Below are 26,124 nucleotides of genomic sequence, written 5' to 3'. Positions count from 1 at the left end.
AGAGTGACAGATGGCGATTCCTGCTTCCCCAGAGAGCAAAATCCCCCTGAATGCAGGCGCCTGTCAATCATTGGCTCTCATGTGATAGCTCCTGCCGATGACGTCCCAACCATATGGCATGGGCATCGGAGCCGGTACCCCCTTCGCTCGGTAGACATGCCACACGCCCGTCCGTTCGGGTAGCGCTCGGGAGGAAGCCGGAGCGCCTGGAGGAGCCCTGAGCGGCTCCCAGAAGATGCCGGGGACAATGAAATAAGGGTCCCTCCCGTTCGCCTGGCAGGTAAGTTATGTAAGAGGGGCCGGGCCGGGGGCTGGAAACTTGGGTGGGTGTAAAAGCAACTTCCCGGGCTGTTCGTTTGGGGGGTTTTGGGTTTTTTGGGGTTTTTTTTTGTCGTCTCCGATGGGTTTTATTCCTTTTAAGACCCGATCTATTTATTTACGTTTGGGTGGCGGGAGGTGTAATTTAATTCTCCCCGATTGACTCGCATTGGCCCCCTCCGGAAATAAAAACAATAAACTCCCCCCCTCCCCATGTGGTCCCAGGCTGGGGATCTCGGCACCCAGCCTGGGGAGGAACAAAGATGAAGGTAAGATTTTTTTTTTAATGGAGGTCTTCCAAACCTGCAGGCTCCGGCTTTCATTTTTGTGGGTGAAAAAAAATGTGGGCACGCGCGCGCACACACACACACACGTTCAACGACAGGCGCACACACACACACACACAAAGAGCAGGCTAAGGAAATTGACAAGGGAAACTGACAAGCGATGCGCCCTGGCTGGAGGAACGCTCTGGCCGCGGGATAATCTTGCAGAGCCGACGGAAATGGCAGGGCTGGGGCTGCCCGGCGAAACCTCGCCGAATCGCTAGTTGTAGCAAGACGCCGCGGTGGCTGGGAGCCGAGGGCGATTCGTTGGCTCGGGCCCCGTTGGGTTTTGGCGAGCTGGGGGTGAAAACGCCCTTCGGGGTCTTGATTTGGTTTTAGTGCCAGCCGCGCAGGGGCTCAGCCGAACCCGCAGCTGGGCTGGGAAAGGCGGCGTGTGGCGGGGGCAGCGGCCGGATGCAAAGTTGAGCAGCCGGGCCGGGGTGGGGGGGCTGCGGTGGGGCCGGTCGGGGGAGGCGACGCTTCCTCCTACGGCGATCGGGAGGTCTGTGTCCCCAGGGGTGAGAGCGGGGAGGGCGGATGCGATCTGACCCCCACGGCAGGAAAAGTTGGAGACCCCAAGGGCGCCTGGGGAGACAGTGAATGGAGACGAATCTGACCCGGATGGGAGGCGACGAGAGAGACCCGGGGGGGATGTTCCCTAAAATTGCAACCCCCGCCTCCAGATCCCGCCGGGGGATACACCCCAAGTCGAGCCGATGTTTGTGCCTAAAAGCCGGGCGCGGGAGGAGGGGGGACTCCCGCGCTAGCCAACCCACCGGCCCCCGAGCCCGGCAGCTCCCGGCCGCCCTTCTCAACCATTCGGACCAGGGCTGGAGAGCTCCGGGCCTGCCCTGCCCGCGGCCGAGTCTCCAGCACCCGGCGCTGGAACTAACCCTCGCTGGGCCTTTGCCGGGCGCCGGGCGGGGAGGGTTCGTAGGGGCATCACAGGGGTATTTCTCCCCCCGCCCCCCGCTTCCTTTCGCTGCCCCCCCGTGGGGGTAACAATGCCAGCAGCGTCACTACAACCTTTGCCGGGTGGCAGAGCCGAGCGCCCCCTCCCCATTGATGCCCTTAGCGGCAGCCCCGGGTGGGGACGGCCGAGGAGCCGGCGTGGGGGTGGGCAACCAAGGAGCCGGTGGTGGCTAACGTCTTTCCTTTCTCCCCCCCCGTGCCCTCCCCCCCGCAGCCATCATGTTGACGCGGCTCTTCAGCGAGCCCAGCCTGCTGCCCGACGTGCAGAAATTCCCCAGCTGGGCGGAGGAGTGCGAGGAGGATGAACGCAGCGACAAGGAGGAGCGGCCGGGCGAGCCCTGCCCGCGGCCGGAGGAGCGGCGGGACGGCGAGCCCAAGGAGGAGGGCGAGCTAGGCGGCGACGAGGAGGAAGAGGAGGAGGAGGAGGACGGGGCGGAGGAGGCCGAAGGCGACCGGCCCAAGAAGCGCGGCCCGAAGAAGCGCAAGATGACCAAAGCGCGGCTGGAGCGCTCCAAGCTGCGGCGCCAGAAGGCCAACGCGCGGGAGCGCAACCGCATGCACGACCTGAACGCGGCGCTGGACAACCTGCGCAAGGTGGTGCCCTGCTACTCCAAGACGCAGAAGCTCTCCAAGATCGAGACGCTGCGCCTGGCCAAGAATTACATCTGGGCGCTCTCCGAGATCCTGCGCTCGGGCAAGCGGCCCGACCTGGTGAGCTACGTACAGACGCTGTGCAAGGGCCTCTCGCAGCCCACCACCAACCTGGTGGCCGGTTGCCTGCAGCTCAACTCGCGGAACTTCCTGACGGAGCAGGGCCAGGAGGGCGGGCGGTACCACGGCCAGGGCTCCTCCTTCGCGCTGCACCCCTACGCCTACCCGTGCGCCCGGCTCTCGGGCGCGCAGTGCCCCTCCAGCACCATGGCCAGCTCCCACGCCTTGCGGACACACGCGTACTGCGCCACCTACGAGAGCCTCTATGGGAACGCCTCGCCCGACTACAACAGCTCGGAGTACGACGGGCCCCTGAGCCCGCCGCTGTGCATTAATGGCAACTTTTCCCTCAAGCAGGACTCGTCCCCCGACCACGAGAAAAACTACCACTATTCTATGCATTACTCGGCCCTGCCCGGCTCCCGCCCCGCCGGCCACGTGTTCGGCTCCTCCGCCATGCGCGGGGGGGTCCCCTCGGAGAACATCTTGCCTTACGACGTGCACCTCCACCACGACAGAGGCCCCATGTACGAGGAACTCAACGCCTTTTTCCATAATTAACCCCCCTTGTCACCCCCCCAGCCCTGCACAGAGCGACCCCCCCACACCTCCCCACTTCCAAATGTCTCCTCGCCCCAAAACTGTGAGCGTACCATTGTTCGGTGTCTCCCTGTTACACACACACACACACACACACACACACACACACACAAGGCTAGACTGGGCTCAGCTGAAGGCTGGTGTGGGAACCGGGCTCTGCTCGACCGGGAGAGCAGAGCAGAGAATACACTGGAAAGAGCATTTCTTTTGGTGCAATATATAGCTAGGGGATGTTCAAAATAGGGTTTGAGAATGCTAAGCTTCAGGGTTGCAGTCGCGTGAAACAAAGTCTAGTTTGGACCCATGCAAAGAAAAGTTTTAAGGAAGGGAAAAGTGGAAAAATCTAAATCCAATTCATTTAAAAAAAAAGGAAAATGCTGATTGTTAAAAAATGGGGAGAAAAGTGGAGAAATAAGGCAATTTTTCCTCCCCCGTATTCCCAACGTAAAGTATATTTTTGGCAACACGTCCAAGCAAAATGTGCTCAAGGCCCCGCCGTTTGGTCAGCCGTTCATTTCTTTCTGTAAATTCAGGCTGCTTTTAGAAGGGGTTATCTCCGCCAGGGGGGATTTTCTGTTCATTCCGACGAGTAAAGAAAAGATCCCACGGAAGTGTAATTAAGGGGAAAAATGTTTGCAACTTCAAATCAGCGTGTCGATGCGGTGAGAACTTTTAGAAGCAATAAAGAGGCAAACAGAAGATTAAAATATAAATATATCTATAGAGATCTATGCAAGTAGGTACTGAACTAGTAAGTAAAACACAAAAGAATCCATATGGAATATTAGACTCTGGACCAAGCAACTTGTTGAGGTTAAAAGGTGCACTTTTTGATTTGGAGGGAACGGATGTTTGGTTCCCTTCGTTGTTAACAATCAGTGACTTCCGCTTTTTGAACGCCCTTGTACCACGAGTAACATATTTTCCAAATTGTGTGTCATGATGTTTTTTACCTGTTTTAAAAACTTTTAAAAAAGAGGAAAAAAAAGATTTCTATGAAATGGCAAAACTGTTTTGTTATGCATGGGTAGGAGCAAAAAATGCAAATATGCAAATTATAAAGGTGGTGTGCAGAAAGCACTTATTACGCTCTATATTTTAGTTGGCTATTTTTCCTATAATGAGTACTCTGAGTTATTTCTTTCTGTAATGCATTGGGGGGAGGGAGAAAAGGATTTGTGTGACGAATACATCCGTATAAAAATATGATCTCAAGACCCAAACTGATTTATCCTGGTATTATTTTTTGCTGCCTTGATCTAACTTGTTTCCTTCTTATTTATTGTCATTTTAAAGCGTCATTTAAACCTGGAGGGATGGACAACCTATTTTGAAAGCTGCCTCCATCACCTTTAAACGTGCCAGCATTTTTAAATCACAGAGAGGGAGCGGAATTTCTGAGAAATGTTTTTAAAAAAAGTTTTACAAAAAAAATTGTAGCAAAGGTAAAAATGTCTCTCGGACACCAGAAGTGCTTTTCTGTGTTTCTGTTCCGTTTAATTAAGATTAATAAATATTTATGGCAAATGATATGCACAAGAAAAAACCGGTTTCTTCCAGCGATGCATTTTTTTAAAAAAATCAATATTGTTTCGCTAGAATCGTTTCCGCGGAGTGCCTCGGTTTTACGCACGTCCCGAAGTTATTCTACGCTTTAGACAGTGGCCGATTCCAAGGGGCTAGAAATGGCATCATCGTTATTTCCCCTTAAATCTCTCCGGCGTTATTTTTGTGCAAAAATGAAATGAAGACAGCCAGGGTGTAAACGAACAAGACAGAGATTCTGAGAAACTTCCCAGAAACTAACGCGTGTGGGGAGTGGGGGCTTGCCAAGCTGGAGAGATTTAAGAAGGAAAGGGGAGAAACCGCACGCTGCTGTCTAACCCAGAAATAGTTTTCCGGCTCTGGCCCCGCTTTCGATTGGATCAGTTAAGGAGCACTCAGGGTGGAAATTTCCACTCGAGCTGAGTTCGGTGCGAGGCACCCGCCGCCTCCTTGGACGTTAAGAGCAACAGTCAGTTGTGATTTGATTCAAAAGTGTAATTAACAAGCGTCCTAAGACGACAATTAATAAATATTAAATGTTGACTCTGTCATGTTTACTAGTTTACTTGAAGTCCTCCTGCTACACATAAACACGGCAGACCCCATTCTTTCCGCCCGAGCCCACTCAGCTACTTTTCTTCCTTGGAGTGAAGGGGCAGACCGACTCCGCTCCCAGAGGCTTCGCTTGTCTCTTCCAGGCAGCTGTCGATTGGCTGCATGCGTTAAAAATATATAGGGACTTTTGGAAGAGTCACGTTAGTTTCTTTGAAGCTTAATGCAGTTTCCTTGTCTTGTACACAGCTGGCTTCTCCTTGTCATCTTTTTACCCGTATGTTTTAATCCCTTTATTCCGCACGCCAGTTGCGCCAGATATTCAAAACAACATCAAAATCTCCAGCCTGGCGCAAAGCACGCATGGCCAGCCACACGGAGAATGAGAGCTTTTGGGGCATGCAGGGCATGGGGGTGAGAGTTTAATGTTCCTGCGTGCAGATTTTTTATACAATAATAACGATTGTTATTAAACTAAAACCAACACACCAGCCTCACTGACGCGCCAGGAAGGGCGTGGAGAGATGGGGACAGGACGATCACCGCAAAATAAATACACACGTGCTGGCTCTGATCGGAGGTCTGAGCTAGTTATGGTGACACCCGAAGTCACCCTAAGGGGCTGGCACAGAAAGACCGAGCGCCCGCACGCCCCGCAGCCGCGGTTTGCTGGGAAAAGGTCAGCCAGCCCGGGAAGCGTGCGCCCAGGTGGAGGCCGGGAGCTGTCCAGCGCTCGTGGTGCTGAACAAACCGCGCAGGGCACCGAAGCTTCCCTGGCAAGGGACGTTGGGGGAAGGCCAGACCCTGGCCAAGCACCCTGGGCATGTCGTCCCCAGCCCGCTCCTTGGCACAGAAACCCGGAGGCGTGTCTGGGGAGGAGGCCCGGGCCAGGGCGCGTCCTTCCAGGCTCCCGCGCGCCGGGCCATGGAGTTTGGCCCCGATTCCGATCCGTCTGTGCTGTGTGCTCCCCCCCAACAAAGGAAGGACCCAGGTGGGAAGGTGAGCTTGGACCTGCCTGCCATGAAAAACTGGGCTAAAGCAAGGAAGGAAGGAAGCGCAGTGGATGGGTGGAAGACAGACAGACAGACAGACAGACAGACAGACAGACCCACGCCTTTATTTGAAGGCGGGTTTAGCGCTTTTCTCCTTCCTATAACGCCACACCATCACTGAATGGAGGCTCGGGAATCCTCTAGGAGCGGACCCCCTTCTAATACACCCCCCAGCGCCTCGGCCACTGGGGCTGGGGCTTACCTAGTCGGCCCAGCTGCCCACAGGAGCAGAGATCTCACTCTGGCACTAGACCCCACGGGCACGTCCCAGGGCGGAGGGACTTCCAGGAGCCCCGGGGCATTTCCCTGGCGTGTCTCTGTCACACGTCCACCCCGATCGCCTTCACCCTGGGTTCTGATCTCTGAGCTGGAGCCGAGGAAACGCCCCCGAGCTGGGCAGACCCCCCGCCGGGTGTGAGCCCCGCTCCCGCAGCAGGAAGCCCCCCGGGAACACCTCATCCGCAAAGTTCGGAGCCGTTTCCAAAGCCAAACCCGTTCAGTGGCTGCCAGGCCCGGCCCGCTCCTCCCGGGCTTCGCGCTCGGGCCGCGTCGGGCTAGGACCGGCACTGCAGCTCCGGCTCCAGGGGCCTTTCGTCGACGCCCCCCCGCTGTACGCGGACACGCGTGTCCGCAGCGGCCGTGCCGAGCGCTCAGGCTGACGGCCGCAGCTCGCCCTGCGGGAGAGAGAAGCTCTGGCCTGGACGGGCGGCGGGGGGAGCGGGGAGGGTCGGAACTGCTCCACAGCGGGAAGCCGGGAACACGGGTCGGGAAATGTCTCCTTGGAAGCTCGCCCCAATGTCTGTTGGTAGGACGGGCTGGACACCCCATGGGGTGCGGGTCCCGGGGAACTGGGGGTTCTTCCCTCCCCCCACAGCTCCGTCCTTCGGGAGACCAACAATGACCGCGAGACGCTTTGAGTGGCGGAGTTTCCAAGGCTTTTCCAACCCCCTCCCCGGGTAGCGTAACCCGCTAACAGGCCATTGGCCTCTCCCCGCTCGACCCCGCCGATGTGCCCGGCCCACAGACGCCTCCGCCCCCCCAGCCCCTCTGACTTCGGACCCGGCGGGCCCCGCCAGTTCGGATCCCTTCTCCCGCGGTTCGGTTCACAAGCCGGAGAGCTGCTGCCGGGAGCCGGCGCTCCCTAAAAGCGGGGTCTCGCGGCAGGGACAGGGAGGGGTGAAATCGGCGGGTGACAATTTCCCCTCCACCCCCCGCCCGGTTACAAAATAAAGGGCGGCGGGTTGGGCGCTCGGAACCCCTCCGGCCAGGTCCGATCTCCGCCGGGAGCCTGGAAATGACCCCGCGCACGCCCGGCCCCAGCCCCCAGAGTCGGGAGAGCCGAGCCGCGGGGCCCAGTTGTTCTCAGACACAGAGGGAAGCGCTCTGCAGTGACCTCGGCGCCCTAAAATCTCCCCCCTCTCCCCCCCGCAGGGGGCAGGCCGGTCCGAACTCCAGCCACCCCTTCCCTGGCGTGCCGGGGACAGCCCGCACCCCCAAGCCCGGCGAGCGGCTGGCGCGCACCTCCCCCGCGGGTCTCCATTTTCAGCTGGTGAAAAACCCTCTCCCCCACGCCGGCCGCGGCCGGGAGAAGCGGAGCCGGGCTGGGTGCAGAGGGGAGCCCGCGCGGTCCGGAGGGAAAATCCTCCCCAGCAGAGCCCGTTCTGCCGGCCGGCGCGCCCAGCCCCAGGCTCTATTTTCAAAGGTTAAAAATGCCCCTGCGCGAAGGGGCGCAGAACGCTGGGGAGCGCGGCCCTGCGCAGACCCCGGCTTGCCCGCAGCCGCCTGAGCTGGCGCCGTCGGGGTTCGCGTCGGGAGCCTAGTGCCAGGCGCTACGCGGTGCCAACTGCCAGCCCAGGGCCACCGCGGGGAGGGGGCCGAGACATCTGCTCCTGCCAGAGCCCTTGGAGAGGGGACGGCCTCGGCGAGGAGCGGCGGCCTCCTGCCGGACCGGGGAAAGGGCCCCCGGAAGGGACCGGGCGCTCCAGGCGGGGGCGGGTGGGAGCCGCTTGCAAATGTTCTGCGGCTTCTCGCCCCAACCTCGGCTTCTTTCTCCTGCCAAATCCACCCCCACGTCCCGCTTCGCCACCCCGCCTGGCATCAGCGCGCGGAGCCCCGGGCCCGCTCCTCCCGAGCCCGGCCCGGCCCGGCCCGGCGCCCCACGCCAACGCCTGGGCAGTGGGGCCAGGTCGGAAAACAGAAACCCCACTCGCTCGCGGCGAGAAAGGCCGAGGGGCCCCGCTCCCCGCGCCCCCGGCTGGCTGGAAAGCGGGCGGCTTTCCCGGTCGTGCCAGGCTGGAAATCACTTCGGCGGACCGGGGAGATTAGGCTAAAACCATCGAGCTGTACACGCAAGGGGGAAGGGCGTTACAGAGGACACTGGGACGGACAGACAGACACATACATAGATGGGGTGTGTGTATATAGACAGACAGACACACACGGGGCACAAGGGGTTAGAGACATAGACAGACAGACAGACGCGGTATATGGGGTTAGAGAGACAGACAGACACACACGGTATATGGGGTTGGACAGACAGACACACACAGAGACACGCGGTGTATGAGGTTAGACAGACAGACAGACAGACACACACACACACGGAATGTGGGGTCGGGCAGACGGCTGAGGCCCCCCCGCCACGGCACTAAGGGTTTCAGCCCAGGAAGGGGTCAGCCGCCCCCACATGCCGCCCGGAATCCGCCCAAATGCTTCGCAGGAATCACTTCCCTTCCCGTCCCCGCCCTCCGCAGCCGGCTCCTAACTCCCCTGGACGCCGAGGCCCCCCGCCTGGCGCTTCCAGCCCAGGAGCTCACCCCGCGGCGCGCAGCTCGCCAGGAGCCCGCCCGGCCGCCGAGCGCCCCCGGCTTCTTTCATTCCAAAACCAAAAGTTTTATTCCCCCCCGTCGCCCCGACTCACTGGCCAAGGCGGCGGCCGGCAGAGCCCATCCAACCGCCCCGGGGCTTGTCCCCTTTCCCCCCTTCCCAGGACAAAACAGAACGAATGTAAACAGCCGTGTGTGCCAGCCTGCTCCCGCCGTGTGCCCGCTGGGCAGTGCCAGCCGAGGGGGGTGGGGAGGAGTCATTGCTTCAGTTTAAATTTCATGGCATCTGTTCATTATTATACAGTGTGGATTTTTATATGGACAGCTAAATTAAAGACAGATTTCTGCCAAAATTGCAGCTACCATAAAAAAATGATGCTACAAGACCTGGTGGCTCTAGCTACGGAAATAAATAAATAAAAATAAGCCCAGGAATAGATCGCACAGGGAGTGATGGGCTTTTTTCTCTTTTTATTTTACTGTTGCAGCGAGTCTGGAATAGGCTGGGCAGAGCTGGGGTATTTACCAGCATTTCTCTCTTTGCTTTTGCTTTTTCTCTCTCTTTCTTTTTCTTCCCCATACAGCCCCTCTACCTGTCTCTCTGCACATCCCGTGTGTGTGTATCTAACCCCATATACCCCGTGGCTTGTCTGTCTGTCTGTCGGTCTAACCCTACATACCCCGGGTGTATGTGTGTGTGTGTGTGTGTGTGTGTGTATCTAACCCTATATATCCCCTCTATCTATCTATCTACCTTTCTATCTATCTATACCGTGTGTGCGTCTGTCTGTCTGTCTGTCTATCTAACCCCACATACCCCGTGTGTGTGTGTGTGTGTGTGTGTGTATCTAACCCTATATATCCCCTCTATCTATCTATCTACATATACCGTGTGTGTGTGTGTGTCTGTCTATCTAACCCCATATATCCCGTGTATCTATCTGTCTATCTAACCCCATATATCCCGTGTATCTATCTGTCTGTCTAACCCCACAAACTCCGTGTGTGTGTGTCTGTCTAACCCCACATACCCCTCTATCTACATATACTGTGTGTGCGTCTGTCTAACCCCATATACCTAGTGTATTGTATGTCTGTCTGTCTGTCTAACCCCACATACCCCGTGTGTGTCTGTCTAACCCCATATATCCCCCTATCTATCTACCTACCTACCTACCTATCTACATATACCGTGTGTGTGTGTGTGTCTGTCTGTCTAACCCCATATATCCCGTGTATCTGTCTGTCTGTCTAACCCCACATACCCGGTGTGTGTGTGTCTGTCTATGTAACCCCGTATATCCTCCCCCCCCCCCCACCGGAATGTTTAAAGGGACTTTTTTTCTCACATCCCGCTAAAAATCAGGCGCTCCCGCAGCCTCAGGGCGCAGCACGGGCCATTACCCCTTCTAAATCTCCCAGCGAGACCGGGCCGGGCGCCCTGGGGTCCCGGAGATGCAGGGAACTCCGAGGCTTGTCCCCGGGATTTGCCGCGCGGGTCTGAGCCGGGGAACTGAGGAAAGCCGCGGGGTCCCGGCTGGGGGTCAGACCTCGCGGGGTGGGAGGCGACATGTATTTCTCCTGCCCCTCAGACGCTCTGCGCCCGCGGTCCCCCCCGCGCCGCTCTGACAGGATTCACAGCAAAGGAGTTAAACCAGGGACATCTGCGCCTGGAATGAGTGTGAGTCCCCAGCCCTGCCAAGGAGCGCTGGCAGCAGCCGGGGAACAAATGCCGGGTACTTCGGAATGCTGCGCAGTTTGGCAGCTCCGGCGCTGCGAGCCGGGGGGGCCCCGCTGGACTCCCGGCAACCTGCTGCGCCCCGGAACTCGGCCTCCGCTGAGCTCCGCTCCGGACAGCAAAGCCACAGCCGCACACACACAGGGACAGCAACACCCCGCACCCGCACCCGCACACACACACACACACACACACACAGGGACAGCAACACCTCGCACCCGCACCCGCACACACACACACACACAGGGACAGCAACACCTCGCACCCGCACCCGCACCCGCACCCGCACCCGCACCCGCACCCGCACACACACACACAGGGACAGCAACACTTCGCACCCGCACCCGCACCCGCACACACACACACACACACACAGGGACAGTAACACCCCGCACCCGCACACACACCCGCACACACACACACACACAGAGGGACAGCAACACCTCCCACCCGCACACGGACAGCAACATCACACACACACACACACACACACACAGGGACAGCAACATCTCGCACACACGCCCACACCCCCCGTGAAGCGGAAGGGGAAGCCGCCCAGGCTGGCTGCTCCGGGAGCTGGGTGGGGGCTCCCCTTAGGGGCACAACTGGGGCGCACCGAAGAGCGGACGAGCTACTTTTTAACTGCCCGGCGTCCCGCCGCTAAGCCAATGACTGACCCGCAGGCGAGCGGGCCGGGGAGGAGTCCGTCTGCGCGGGGTGTCCCGGGTACGGGCCGCACCGGCACAGCGAAAAGCACCGACAGACAGACAGACAGAAGTGCGGGCGGGCGGGCGCAGCTAGAGACACAGGGGGCAGGGGCCGGCCGGGTAGGGTGAGAGTTTTATTTCTCTTTGTGGGTAACTTCGTTCTACCCAGATACACTGTGCGCACCCGGACGGGTAAAGTGAGAGACACACTCGGGGTATGTGGGGTTGGACAGACAGACAGACACGGGGGGATGGGGGGTTGGACAGACAGACAGACACACACGGGGGGATGGACAGACAGACAGACGGGAGGGGAATGGGAGCGTTGGACAGACAGACACAGGGGGGGGGATGGACGGACAGACAGACACACGGGGGGATGGGAGGGTTGGACAGACAGACACGGGGGGGATGGACAGACAGACACGGGGGGGGGAATGGACAGGCAGATCCTGGCCGGCCGGGTAGACACGGGGAGGACAGAGGCAGCGCGGGCCAGACGGGTGCGCGGAGGTGCCGGGCAGGTCGCCGCTGGGGGCGGCAGAACCAGGCTCCCGCGGAAGGACACGTGTGTGGACGGGCGGCCGCGTGGCGCTGCGTGTCTGGGCGCTGGTCTCCAGCCAGGGCCCGGGGCGACTATCGCCGCTCCCCGCGCCCTGCCTCTGGCTGCGCCGGTCTCTGCGGGTCTCTCCGAGCCGCCCAGGTCCCGCCCTGCCCTCGCTGCAGGGACTGACACCCCCGCCCAGCTGCCGGCTGCAGCCCCGCGGGGCTCTGGCTAAACGCCCCGGGCGCCCCCCCGCCCGTGGGCCCAGGGCTGCACCCCGCCAGCTTCTCCCCAGAGCCACACGGGGACCCGAGCGCGCCGGCCTGGCGGTTTCCCAGCCCAAAAAGCAGCCGGCCCGGTTCTGTCCCGGGGCAGCCGCGCCAGCTGGGCCTGGGGGGGGGTTGTCTTGCTCGCATCGGACATTCCGAGACGTCTGTGCACTAGTGAAGCGGGAGCCCGCCCTGGTGCAAGGCACGACGGCTCGTGCAAAGCCTGGGGAGCGCCCCCCCCGGCCCGCAGGCGCTGGCTCGGGGCTGCTGGCGGGGGAGGGGGGACCGTCTCCCGCCTGCGCTGACTGTGGAGCCCAGCGGGCCCGTTAGATCCCCCCCTCCGGAGCAGCCGCCCCACTTCTTCGGGGCCCTGCCCTCACCCGGGTTAACTGGGACCAAGGCTCAAGGCAGGGCCCGGCCGGGGGAAGGGGGTCTAAGGCAAACCGAGCGCGCCGCTTGGCCGTGCGGGGCCGCCGGGAACCCAGGGCGCCGGCCGAGCCCGTTCCCGGTGTGCCCGGCCGGGCGGCTGTCCCGGGCCAGGGGCCCTCGCGGGGCGAAGGACGGGCCGGGCGGGGCTCAGCCCTTTGCACGGCTCCGCGCGCGTGTGGTGGGGGGGGGTCACACCCGCCCCGGGACGCTCCGGCTTTTCCTCTTGCCCCGCTGGGGGTAGAAGCGCCCCCGCCCGCGCCCTGCGACCCGGAAGATGCCGGGGGCGGCTCCGCCGGCTTTCCCGTGCGAATACGAACCCCCTTGGGCCCGGCTGCACTCCGCCAGCCCCCCGCCTCGAGCAGCTGCTCCTTCCCAGGGCCCGCGAGCCACAGCCGGGCCTGGGGGGTGGCGCTACTGTTTCCAGCCACGGGCGGAATAAATTTTTATTCTGTGCACTGAGGCCTGTAAGGATGTGCACCACCCTAGGAACACGCGCTGCCGCGTGGGGGTGCTGTGCTCATCAGCCGGGGGGCACCTGACTTTTTCCTGTGGGCTCAGCTTGCAGGGAACCCTGCTTTCCCTCCCCCACCCCGGAATTTCAGGGTCTGCTCATGCAATGGCTGGCCCCCCTCCTGCAGGGCTTCCACACACTGCAGTTCCCTGGGGGACATCCTGGCAGGGACCAAATGCTGCCATAGGTATCAATGGGGCAGAATCCCTCCCCCACCCCAGTGCCCTGAGAAGGCCCAGAGCCAGGCCGCCCACCCACTGTTTGCAGCCCAAGGCTGGGTGGCGAGCCCCTCCCTCAGCACACTGCCACCCCGGTCTCTGCACGCTGGGTGACAAAGGAGGAACTAGCCCAGGCTGCCGCTTTCACAGGAGCAGGTGCACCCCACCTGATCTTCCCTCCCCAGGCACCCGCACAGAGGCTGGCAAGTGGGGCCCTGCCGCCCCTGCCTGGCTGGGCTTTTCTTTCTTAAAGCTACAGGAGCAAAATGGACCCACCCCCCGGGGCAGGGCAGCCGGGTATCTGCCCTGGGAGCATGGCCCTAATTGAGAGAGCAGCTGAGCTCCCTGCACCTACGAGGCTTCAGCCTAAACTTTTCACAGACACCTTCTGGTGCCATGCGGCTGCCCATCCAACCCAGGGCCAGGCCTAGGCCAGGGGAAGGAGGAGCAGCTGGGGTACCCCTAACTGCTTCTCACAAGGCCTGGATTCCTGCACCCCACAGGCTGTGTCTGCACTGCATGGTAAACCCAGCTCGGTCGCCGCGGCTGCTGGATGCAGGGTGTACGAGCCCAGGCTGCAGCCCATGTTACCTTGTGAACCTGGGCTCACAAAGGGCCAGACCAGCTCAGCTAGGCCTGGGTCTGCACTGCAAATGACCCACAGGATGCAAGGAGCCAACCTCTAGCAGAACCCCAGGGCCCAGCCTCCTGGCTGGCCCAACACAGACTGACTGATGTGGACACAGGGAGGTCTTGGGCTCAAACCTGTGTCCGGTGAGAGCAAACAGACCTGTAGGCCTGTGGGGAAATCCTAAGCTCTGCTCTGCCTCTCTGCCGCCCTCACCCTGAGCTGGGGGCTGCAGGGAACAGCTGCGGTGCTGGGAACATGACTCGTGGCCCCTAGGCCTCCGGGAGCCAGGATGGTGCTGGTTCCTCCTCATTGAGCAGCTGGGAAGGATCCTGTTTGCACCCACTCTAAGCCCCCTTTACAGTGCCCCGGGGGGGCAGTTGTTGACCACATCCACACTGGCTTATGGGGGCCTCTCCTCTATCCTCCGCTGACCCCCCTCTGGGGTTTAGCACCAGCCCAGAATTCAGGAGAAGGGTCAAGTGCCATGAAACCTGGGGCCATCACTAGCAGGGCTCCCTGTAAACCGAGCATGGGGAGAGAGTCAGGTGCCACCCTGTTGTTTAGCAGTGCCCTCAGCTGGCAGCCTGTTTCCATTGGTGGTGCACATCCACACATGCCTCGGTGCACATACAATTTATTCTGCCCACGGGTGGAAAAAAATTAGAGGGAACCCTGATTGTCCACCCTGGGTTTGACGTCCGGGTGTCTCTGGGTGTGTGCGCGTGTCCAGTAGCCGTTGCAAATTTCATACAGGAAGTGCCCCTTGTGTTGCTACTTAAAAGCTGATTTACAGCCCCCCGGCCCCAGCCCTAGCTTGGCCTGGCTCCCGCCCTTCCCATGCCCATTGCACTTGGCAGGTTGGGGACGGCCAGGCCTGCGCTGGATCAAAGTCACGTCTCCCCTCCCCCTTCCCTCTCTCGCTCTCTCACTTACTCTCCCTCCCCAGTGACTTTAAGCAGCCTGTTCTTCATGCTGGTGCTCACAGCTGTAACCCATCTGCTTTGATTGAACACTGACAGTGATGAGGCAGGAGCGCTGCTTGATGCAGCCTTCATGCCTGGTGCTGACTGCGGCAGGAGGAGGGGCCTTTATTATTATTATTATTATTATTATTATTATTATTATTATTATTAATTATTAGTATTTGTACTGGGCTTGCGTCTTTGGGGTGGGGCTGGCGGGAATAAGCTAATAGAATCAGGTATCCTCTGTGGGGGGGGGGAAATTAGGGGGTCTTAACTCCCCCCTCCCCCACTTCCCTCTCTCTGGCAGGACCTAACACACACACACGTCTAGCACCTTTAAGGAACAGACAGGTGGGCTTGACACAGGTGGATGGGTTTGCAGGCGGGGGAGTCTGGCTAGAGGAGAGGAACACAGAAGGCTCAGAGGGACTGGAACCGGCTGCTTCTCAGACGGACTCACCCTGCCTGCCCCTGCGCTACCCCCCCCACCCCCCGCATTGGCGTTGATCAGCAAGATCATGGCCAGTGCGTGCCAAGGCTCTGAGCCTGGCACTGGGATGTGGCGGCTGGATCCAGGCCCAGCAGAGGCTGGTGGTGGTGTTTGGAAAGCGAGGAGGGGAAATTGACGTGCCACAGACCAAGCAGGACGTGACTCCCCGCTGGTCCCCAGTGACTCGGGCCTCTCCTGGCCTTGCGAGCCTCAGCAGGAGCAGGGCCTTCTCTGTGCCAGGCCCGGGTATTCCATACCTGGGAGAGGTGACTCAGACACAGGGAGCATCAATGGGACTGCTCACAGGCACATCTGCTGGATCAGGGCCTGGTTTCTAAAGGGGTGGAGAACCAGGCAGTGAAGAAATGCCTCCCTTAAGGCAGGGAACACCTTCCCTGCAGAGAGGGCAGGTGGCTTCTGGGGACCTCAGGGAAACTATCAGAAAAGACAAGGGGGATTTAATTTCTGCTGAGGATCCCTGACTGGGACTGGGCAGAGAGGGGCTGAGAACAGCGTTGTCCTCACCCAGGAAAGGTTTGGTTTTGATTCCACAAGGCTGCCTTTTTAACTCCAAAGTGAGAGCTCTGGGACACGCACCAAGAGATACAAATAGAGGAATGCCTGCTGGAAGACACCAGCATTAGCGATGCTTGATTCTTCACAACTCAGAGCAAGCATGCACATGAATGCGAGTTCAGAGAGAGAGAAAGCAGGCTGCTCCCAGAAAACAGAGGCACAGCTTATTCTAGGCTGGCTAATTGACCAATTGCTTCCCTGCAGTGCCCCCTAGCCAGCTGCCAGGGCCAGGAAATCCCTGAGGATTTAAAAGGACAGCTCCACAGTTGTAATGCAGTTTTCAACACCCCCCCACCCCCTTTCTCATTTCTCTGTCGACGGCAGTAACCCCAGGAGGGCCCAGACAGCACTGGGGCCCCAGGAAGAGACGCAGCCAGAGGTGACAGCCCCAGGAAGAGCTTCTTATGCAATGCACTGGTCCTGCAGTCACACCCAAGCAGTGAGCCCTGACCTTGTCGACACCTTCCCTGGGAGCCGGGCTACTTCCACCTGACCCCAGTGGGGACCCATGGCCAGATCCTCAGCTGGTGCAAACCAGTGACACCAACAGCTTATCCCAGCCAACACTCTGGCTCCAGTCCCCAAAGTCTGCAGAGGCCAGTCCGTAGGAACTCAGGCCCTTGGCTGTGTTTCTGACCCGCACTCCTTGCAACCCCAGCAGCACCGCTCGCTACAACAAAGAGGCAGCTTCTCTCCTGCCTCCCTCCGGGGAACGCAGCAGCAATTCCCAATGGATCGATCAACTATTATTACTGCTCCAGACACACCCACACCCCGGCGCATGTCACTGGCACCTGCCCCACTGCTAGACTGGTGCTGCAGCTTCACCGTGGCCCAGTAAGGTAGTGCGCCCACTGGACCATGGGCCCTGCAGCTCTGGGCGTATGATGCCAGTGTCAACAGCTGGAAAAAACAGTCTGGAATTCCTGTTGCAGTGCAGGGAGCAGGACAGAAGGGTGGCACTCACTCAGCCCAGCGTTACTAACAAACCGCCACGTGCTGCTGAGGTGGCATTTTCTGGGCACTCGCCCTTTTTGCCAGGAACTCGATTTTGCAGGGACCCTGCTGGACACGGGTGTTCTATCCTGCAGCCAGATTTGCAGAGGGCAGCCTGGCCTCCGCACACAGCATCTGCTGAGGTGCAAGCCCGGAAAGGGCAGCTGCGATCCTCCCAGCTGGATCACCAGTACCGGGAGATAGCCAGCCTCAGCCTGAGCTACAATGGGCACCCCCCCACCCCGTCCGCACAGGTAATCCACCTCCCCGGGGGGCTGTCGGCTTAATTATGTTGCTGGGGGGGAGTGTTGTCACACCACTATGTGATGTGGTAGCAATGACTCATTTTCTAGGGCAGAGGCGGCCATAGCCTGGGGTGACACTCATTCTGGGATGCCAGGCCTAGGGGACTGGACGCACACGTGTCTGAGCTTGTAATGCTCAGCCCAGATCTCTGTTATGACTCTGCATCTCTTCCTACTCGTGAAATAATCTCTGCCTCAGTTTCCCTATCTATAAATCCATAGGAACTCAGTCCCTTGGCTCCATGGTGGTGAACAGGCACTTTTGGAGCCAGCTGCTGCTTCTCCTCTCCCGGGCAGGACCCCACCTGTGCATCCCAACTTGTGACTCAGAACAAGTCAGGGGCTGGGGCCTAGATCAGGGATCAGCCAACCCGGCGCAGCTGCCAAGGGTGACAGGAGTTGATTTGCATCAGCACACAAGGCAGGAGCTCTGCCCTGCCCCTCCTCCCCCACACACCCAGGACCTTGCTCAAAGCCAGGCCACCTGTGGCTTAACAAAAGACCAGCTCATGCAACTGACCGGCACCTCCCCGGTAACGCTTGGCCTCTGAATTCATGTATGAATGCAGCTGCTGTAAGTAGGACTATAAGTGGCTTTAAAAAGTGTCGCTGGCACTCGGACCATACGGAGAGGTCAAAAGGCCAAATTTCCACCCTCCGCGTGGCGAAGGTTACTGACCCTCGGCCTCAGTTTTCAAAAGGCACTTGAGCTGTGGGCTGCCCAACTTGCAAAAACTTACAGGGGCCTGGTTTGAGGTGGGGGGCTCCCCGCTTCCTTAAAACTGGCTCCTTTTAAGGTGCCTCAAGTCTGGGCACCCCCCAGCAAAGCCCCCCAAAGTGCTAACTGCCTTTTTAGACCTCAGCTGCAGACACTCATCCCCTGGTGGGGACAGAGGAAGGGGGTTTGAGCTGTCCCTTTCCACGGAGCTCAGGGGTTGGGCTCGAAGGTCTCATCACAGCCGGAAGGTAGATTAAGACACGCTGGAGACTGCAAGCAAAGGAGGGTCCCCATGGGGTGGGTTGTGGGGATGCAAAGCCAGGAGAGGATCGGTCGCTCGCCTTTGCTCTGCCCAGCTCTCTGCACCGTGCGACTCTAGGCTTCTCCCTCCCCAGACTGGTGATTCCCCCACACCCCTGCCAGACGCAGCCCCCGTCTGCTTGGCTCCGCAGCCCACGAGGCCAGGAGGGGGCGAAGCCGCCTCCACGCGCTGAGCAGCCGGTGCCCCTCTGCATCGCTGGGAGTAGCACGGCAGTGTTAACAGCTGTTCCTTCCCTTCCAACCCTGCTAATATGGCAGCAGTGTTGCCAGCCCAGAGAACACAGGAGGCGCTTTGTGAACACCGGAGAGACAGAGAACAGCAGGATCCAGACCAGCTTCCTGCTCCGCATTCTCTTGGGCCGGCAGAGATTTTTCTAACCCCCCTCCATTGTCAACCCTTCCCCCATCCTCTGCTCCTTTGCCCCAGGCAATGAGACAGGGAAGAAAGGAATCAGGCAGGGGAAATGTGCCCCCCCGCCACCGAGTTCATCAGCACAACAAGCATTTGACTCCCGTCCAGCCGGGTTCCCTCTATTTTTTTCCATCCCTGTGCAGAATAAATTTTGTTCTGTATGCCAGGCCCTGTGCAGATGTGCACCACCTGTAGAAACATGCTTCTGGCTAACAAGCTGGGGGGTACTCAAATCTCTCTGGAGGGGCCACCCCAGCGCTCAGCCGGCAGGGAACATTACTGCCCAGACAAGGCCAAAGGAACTGGGACCAGCTGACAAATTTACACCCCCCTCCCCATCTTGCAGATGAGCAGAGCTGGGTGCCCAGGGCCCTCGCCGTGTGAGGGGGGGGAAGAAAGGGAAGCAAGGGGGGGTTCAAAGAGGAGGGTCTAGGGGCACCTGCTGAGCTCCCTGTGGGGTAACCCCTGGCTCCAGGCCACAGGAAAAGTGCAGACACCTGATGCGGGAGTGAGCCGTGCCCAAGCTGGAAAGGATCATTCTTCGGGGGATCTGCCAGAGAGGAGGGCTGGCAGGGTGATCCGTGGGGCCCAGGGAGTGGAGTGCACCCGAAGCAGGGAAAAAGACTCTCCCACTTCAGCCCAAACCCTTGATGTAGCTACACAACCTTCCCTGCCATCGGGCCGGGGACAGAAACGTACCGGCCCCTCAAAGCCGGATCCTGAGCCCTGCGGTCACGCAGCGTGAACACCAGTGTGAGCGAGAGCAGGGGATGCACAAAGGCAATGGGGTCAGGGCAATGTTCCCTGCAAGCTGAGTGCTTGGGCAGCTGCCCAGGGGAAATTCCTCCACTCATCTCCGCCCCCCGGCCAATCAGATTACTTTCTGCGCTGCCGCAGCACCAAGGGACCCGGACTGAGACTCCACCGTGCCAGGCGCTGTACAGGCAGAACAGAGATGGTCACCGCTCCAATGATACGGAGGAGGACAACAGTCTGAAAATGCAACAAGTGGGTGCCAGCTTGTCTCTCATTCTGTACCTGGGTCTCACCCAGCTCCATGGGCCCCTGAGCTAGCGGGGACTGTAATAATCACCAAGGGGGTTTCTCTCCTCAGTTCCTCAACTCAGAAAGATCAAGGGGACTCCTCTGGGGGTCCCGAGCCAGGCACCCCCATCTAAGCTAACACGCCCTGACATTCTCTAACTTCCCCCACCTGCCTGTGGCCTGCACCTCATTGAATTTCACTTGACTATAAATCTTTCTGCTAAATGTAATTGAAAAAAAAAACCAAACCCTGCACCTTTGGAATCATCGCATTAACCCACCATCCTCTTTATTAGAGCAATTAAGCTTCTCTGAAGTTAGAGCCGGTCGCGCAGGCTGGGCCGCTGCGTAATCCCGGCAAAGCAAACAAACTCCAGGCAAAACTAATTACATTTGGAACAGCTGTGATAATAATCCTAATTCGCCCCATCCGGGGCCTGAAGTCCAGCGACAGGGGTTGCTAAAGAAGGGGTAGCGGGACTTGCAGGGTGCATGGGATGTGCCAAGCTCACTGGGCTAGAGAGTCACAGGACTTATCTTGGTGCCCTTGGACTCTCCTCGAGCGAGCTGGGGTCACTCGCTGCACGCCAGTGGGGCCAAGGGGTGAGAAAGACGGCGAACCCAGCCAGCTGACAATGCCCACCCAGTCTGGTGCGGCTGTCTCTGCAGCTGCTCATTTCCCAGTCGGGGCGGGGGGTGGGGCAGAGCTGGGAGAAAGCCGGCATGGCCAGAGCGCAGCATTCCTCAACAGGGGCATTGTCCCAGCAAGCCGCATCCTGCCAGCAGCAGCCAGGGAAAGCCAGACGCTGACCTAACCTGGGCCTAAGAGAGGGCAAACGGCTGCACACATCAGCTTGCTCCAGAGAACAGCAGGTGCTGCAGACAAGTTGCTCCAGCACCAGACATTCCCTCGCCCGCCTGGTCTCTCTAATATCCTGGTGGCGACTGGGCTGCAAGGACCAGTACACAATTGGCCTCACCACAGCCTGGAGGGAAGTGCCAGGACAAGGTGCATGGGAAAGAAAAAAAAAATCCACCCAGATGGGAAGAGCCAAAGGGCTGAATACTGGGACCAGGTTCCCTGTAAGTGGAGCGCTGGGGCAGCTGCTCAGGAGAGATTCAAGTGCTGCCCAGCTGATTAGCAGAGCACCCATGGCTGGCAGCCTGTGTTTCTATCGGTGGTGCACATCAGCACATGCCTCAGTGCACGTGACAAAATTTATACCTCACATGGATGGCATATAATTTGTGGGAACTCCAGTTGGGCCCCCAGCCCAGACTCCCAGGCCCATGCAGCGAGCGCAGCCACTCGCGGAGAGGGGGAGCCCATCTGCTCCATTCAAAAGACTACAGCATCAGCGTCCTGGCTGGAGCAGCGCTGGGCTCAGCCTGTCTCAAGGCAAGGTGCACCAGCTGGACTGGAGAAGATGCCAGCTCCAGGGCAGTGCACGGAGGCAGCCCAAGGCCTGGGCCTTACTTCAGCACTCAGGGCTCCTGGAATAGTTCGCCCCCTCCCTGTGCCGAGCATCCTTCTGCCGGGCCTCATCTGGCTACGGGCCCTTCCCAGCCCAACCGGGTCCTGCTGGGAGAGCCGAGCGACCCAACAGTGGGCGGGGGGCTTGTTGTTATGGGCGTGACCTTGGAGTCCACAAAAGTCACTCAGATTTCCTCTCCCTCCAAGGGGAGGAGGTGGTCAGGGAAGCAGCTGCAATGCCAGGCGCTCCTATCTGCATAGTTACATATGCAGAGAGGGCATCTCTCGCTCCAGTCATTCTGAAGGCCTCTTGCCAGGGAATGGCTCAGTGGGTGGTGCTGAGAAGGTGCCCAGAGGGCAAAGGGAAACCCCAGGAAGAAGGGCCTTGCCCTTGGACCAGCGGAGCTGTGCCAACACAGACCAGCCCAGCACCTTCCTCGGTGCCTCAGTTTCCCCATCTATCAAATCCAGTCACACCCAGTGGGGATCCTTTAATCAACAGCTCAGCCCTGCGGTCACTAGCCTGGCCCCTGTCTGTTTGGCCAAAGCCTTGTTCAGAAGTTGTCCGCAGCATTTCTCTGGCTTCACTCACCGTCCATTCTGATCAGCACTGATGGATTCCCCCCCTGCCAGTTCACATACAGATGGTGAAATCATCCTACCCAATCTCACTCTTTCCCGCATGTGGATTGTCGTCCGATGAGCACAGCTGGGAGGAGGGGGCACACGCTTCACTGTGCGGCCTCACCAGAAGAGAGAGACGCTGCCCTGAAAAGCTTCCGATCTAAACTGCCACGAGAGACTTGGGGGGAAACTGAGGCACTGCGTAAAGAAACATGCCCAAGGTCACTCTGCCAATCAGTGTCAGAACCAAGAATTGAACACAGGCTTCCTGAGGCTGCACAGGACACAATGAACCTGGAAGCCAATGGCCACAGTTCCCATTGAAGCAATAGGGACTTGCACCCACATAGAGAGGGTTAAGGCTGGGGTGATCATTCCGCATCACAGGCTGGGGGCTAGTGCACGCTATGGCTGGAATCACAGCCTGGAGCCCCATGTGCCCCCTTGCAGCCGGCTCCCAAGCAGCATGTGGGAGGTTTGCCCAGCACTAGGTCTCCATGGAGATTCTCTCTCCCCCAGGACGGCCCCAGGAAATGCCCGGTTCCCTTCAGTGCTCTCTCTTTTCCCATCTGGGGCAGAATAAATTTTGTTCTGTGCACCGAGGCATGTGCAGGATGGGCACCACCGGTAGAAACACAGGCTGCCGGCTGCAGGCGCACTGCTAATCAGCTGGGCAGTACCTGAATCTCTCCTGGGCGGCCGCCCAACTTCTCCCTTCCAGGGAACGCTGGTTCCCTTGCCCTTCGTCAGCGGGGATTGATGGGTTGCCTTGGAAAACACCCAGCTCTGGCAGTGCCCCTCAGCCCCACACCCATGATTCCAGTCCTACACCCCCAGGTCTGCTGGTTTTCCTCACTTCTGCCTGCCCAGACCTCCCCTTTCCCCAGTTAGCTCAGCCCTGGACACACACCTCCAAACACACACACTGCTGTGCTCAGTCCCATCCTGCAGCCCCTTCACATTCCAGTCCTGGCCCTCGGCCTGCGGAGCAGGTGCCAATTGCAGCAGTACCATAGCTGAGACCGCCAACCTCATCCCGCTTGTGATGTCAAATCCCTCCTAGGAACCGAGGTCTCCTGGGAGAACAATTGAGTGCAGCAAACCTGTCCCCTCGGCTCGCCTCCCTGCGCACCAGCCTTAGGCAGCGATAGCCCTTACAAAAACATCGCTGGTGACTCCCCGGTTGGTCGCACAGGCTGCTGCGGTTTAGCCCATGGATGCTGCAGGCTGGGTGAACGGTCAGGTGGGCCCAGGAGGGGCAAAGGAAGCATGTGAGGTCTAAACGGAGCAGCCGTGAAACCCCACTCTTCAGCTTCGTGCACGAGCATCCGCGCCACTTTCAGCAACAAACCGAACCACTCCCAGCCTCTCTTGTCCCAGCTAGAGAACCTCGCCTCTAGGCCTGGGTTTTATTGTTCTGCAGACAGCGTGCGTGTGTGTGTGTGCGCGCGCGCGCGTGCGTTCGTGCCTGCCCATTTGCACGTGTGTGCCAGCTACGGGGCAATTCATTTGCAAAAAAACGGCTGCAAAGATTGTAAAAAAATAAGCCGGGGCGGGGGGGACGCACAGCGGCGGGAAATAAAAAGGTTATTTGCAGCACTGGGGAATACCTTGGGGAGCGTTTGCTACCGACGCAGAGTGGAGCTTTTTATTAAAGTTGCCAAAAATTTGTGTTCGCTAATGGCTTCTTAATTCTGTCGAAAATGAGGGAAGGAAAATTATGCTATTCATCTTGTATCGGTTCGAAATCACATCTGACAACTAATCGATCATCCTGTGGAACATTAACTCTTTGGATCGGGGCCCACCTCGCTCGCGCTCCAGCTCACTCGCTCTTGGCGTCCATTTAACTACTTTACTGCTGGTATTTGGCACCAGCTCCCAGCGTTTGTATGTGGGGGGGGGCGTGTGTCAAACCATTTGCCTTTCTCCGGTTTAAAGCTGGCTTGTTTCATTTCATTGGAATTATACCTCCCCCCATGCACACCGCCTCCCCTTGCCTGATTGGCCAATGCCTTGCGTGACCTTCACCTGACCTTGCTCCCTCCCCACCCCCGCTACAAAAAGCTAATAGGGTTTGACTCTCTGCTGCCCTGCACTGTCCCCGCAATCTGTGCTACCCTGGAACTAGGCCCTGTCGCTTGTCGCTCTGCTCCTTCCAGTGGTGTCACTTACACCTGTGCAAAGGGGGATCCGAATGGGAGAGTGCCACGTTCCCATGAGGTGACCAGACATCCTATGTTAGGGGCTTTGTCTTGTATATGCAACTCCCCTTCGTGACACTCTGGAAAAAAACTCCCATTTGGCACACTTGCTGTCTGGTCACCTTCCTCTCCCTTTGCACTGGCTCCAAAGGTGCCGGAAGCTGCCGGCCTTTTGGAAAACCTGCCCCGGGGCAGCCACTTTTCTCGCTCTGTAAGAGTTTGCCGGTTTGAAAAAATAAGGGCAAAATTTTTCAAGCTTGAGCAGGCAGATAGCAGAAGCTGGCACATCAGGGTGGGAGGAGGGGGAGTAGGATAGGGGCTTGCCGACCATAGATCCAGTCCCCAGATGTGCAGCAGACTCCATGGGTAACCCCAGAATAAATCACACTGCCTCCCTGATTCTCCTCCCCCCCCCAAACACACACCACAGACTCTGTCCTGGTCTGCTTAAATCCCCACTGCCAGCCAGATCAAAGGACTCTGGGTAGCTGGGGGGTGGAATACCAGAGCCTAAGGAAAGGGACTGAGATGCAACAGAAAAGCAGCACTGGTATGGGGTGCGGGGGGGCGAGGTTGGTGCCTTGCTAGTTCAAAGATTTGTCTGAATTTTTGTGATTTTTCTCTCATATTTGAAATTTCAAACAAACACGCTATGAATCCCGACTTTGAGAACACACTAGAAAGAAGGGCCCCCATAGATCGGTTTTCCCTGCTGCCGGATGGGGCGGATTTACAAAGTGGGCTTAAACTGCAGCAAGGGAGGTTTAGACTAGACATTAGGAAAAACACCCTAATAGGGTGGTTAAACACCAGAATAAATTGCCTGGGGAGGTTGTGGAATCTCCACCACTGGAGATACTTAAGAGGAGGTTAGACAGACATCTGTCAGGGCTGGTTTCGACGGTCCTGGGTCCTGCTGTGAGGGCAGGGGCTGGACTCGATGACCCCTCGAGGTCCCTTTCCGTTCTAGTGATACTAATTCGGCCAAGAGGTTTCACCGGAAATTTGGAAAAATGCCTTTTGTGTCGGCGTTGCAGCACTCGCCTCCCCTGGTAACGCCTCTCCGCGAGGAGGTATGCGGGGCCCTTTGGCAGGTGCATTTCTGTTCAAGGAGGGTTGGAAGGGAAATTGGGAAGAGCAGGCTCAGGGCTGCACCGCAGAGCTATGAGAAATGGAGCGGGAGAGCCAAATCCTCCATGGATGTAAATCAAGTTGTCTCACCCAAAGCAAAGTGACCTGTGGTGATTTACGCTGCCTGAAAGGTGGCCTCTCTGCAGCAAGGACAACCCAGTCAAGTGGCATCATTTCTTCCCTGCGCTTTGACTGGCAGATGGGACCAGAGAGGTGACAAGAGGCAGGAGCCCTGTCAGACCCTGCATTGATGGAAGGGGAGAACCGGCCTGCCTGGACAACAGCACAGCGGCTGGGGAACGCGGCCTGGCATCGAAGTCATTGGTGCTTCATTCAGGAGCCCCCACCTCACCCCTCAAGGCTGCAGGAGGCTGGCAGAACCCGCACCAGAGATCCTGCACTCCCCGGCCCCCACCTCCTTGCAAAACTGTCACCAAAAAAATAAAAAAAAATCCAGGTCCGTCTGTTGCCTTCCGAGCCGACCTCCTGGAAGCCCAGAGGCAAAAGTTAATGCAAGAGCAGCTCGAAAAGGAACTGACTGGCGAGGGCAGAGGAAACCATATGTCGGATCCAAACAAAATATCTAGAGCACACGTTGGAGCCGTTTGCAGAGACTGAGCCGCGGTTCAGCGAGTGGCCCCTGGTTACTGGAGCCTTCTGATCCCGCCAATTTTCAGAGGAGCTCGGGCCCTGACCGCGGGGCCTTGGCAGAGCTGGGTATGAGCCTGGGGTGGTGGCAGAAGGGGAGTGTACACCACATTCTGGGGCGCTGGGAGCCCTGGAACCCAACCGTAAACCCTGCAGCAGCCTCCCCTCAGCCTGCCCTAGTTCCAGCCCCTGTTCCCCTTCCCCTCATCCCAGCAGTCAGGCAGGAGGGGCAGTGGCCGAGCCACAGCCCCATGGGGCAGAGGGTGCC

At 58.8% G+C, this 26,124-nt stretch overlaps 2 protein-coding genes across 6 annotated transcripts in view; one reads left to right on the top strand and one right to left on the bottom strand.

The window, feature by feature from the left end:
* Positions 1-26,124, bottom strand: part of PPP1R1B (protein phosphatase 1 regulatory inhibitor subunit 1B) — a 99,457-nt gene that overhangs the window by 71,735 nt on the left and 1,598 nt on the right. The window lies entirely within an intron of this gene.
* On the top strand, positions 1,836-2,888 carry NEUROD2 (neuronal differentiation 2). The gene has a single exon (XM_074979050.1). It carries the CDS (start codon positions 1,836-1,838, stop codon positions 2,886-2,888), a length of 1,053 nt encoding a protein of 350 aa, XP_074835151.1.

Source organism: Carettochelys insculpta, chromosome 28 (genome assembly GCF_033958435.1).
Source record: "Carettochelys insculpta isolate YL-2023 chromosome 28, ASM3395843v1, whole genome shotgun sequence".
Lineage (NCBI taxonomy): Eukaryota > Metazoa > Chordata > Testudines > Carettochelyidae > Carettochelys > Carettochelys insculpta.
This window is presented reverse-complemented; position numbering and strand designations above follow the sequence as displayed.

Coding starts and splice junctions, on each gene's coding strand:
- NEUROD2 (XM_074979050.1), top strand. CDS start 1,836: ATGTTGACGCGGCTCTTCAGCGAGCCCAGCCTGCTGCCCGACGTGCAG.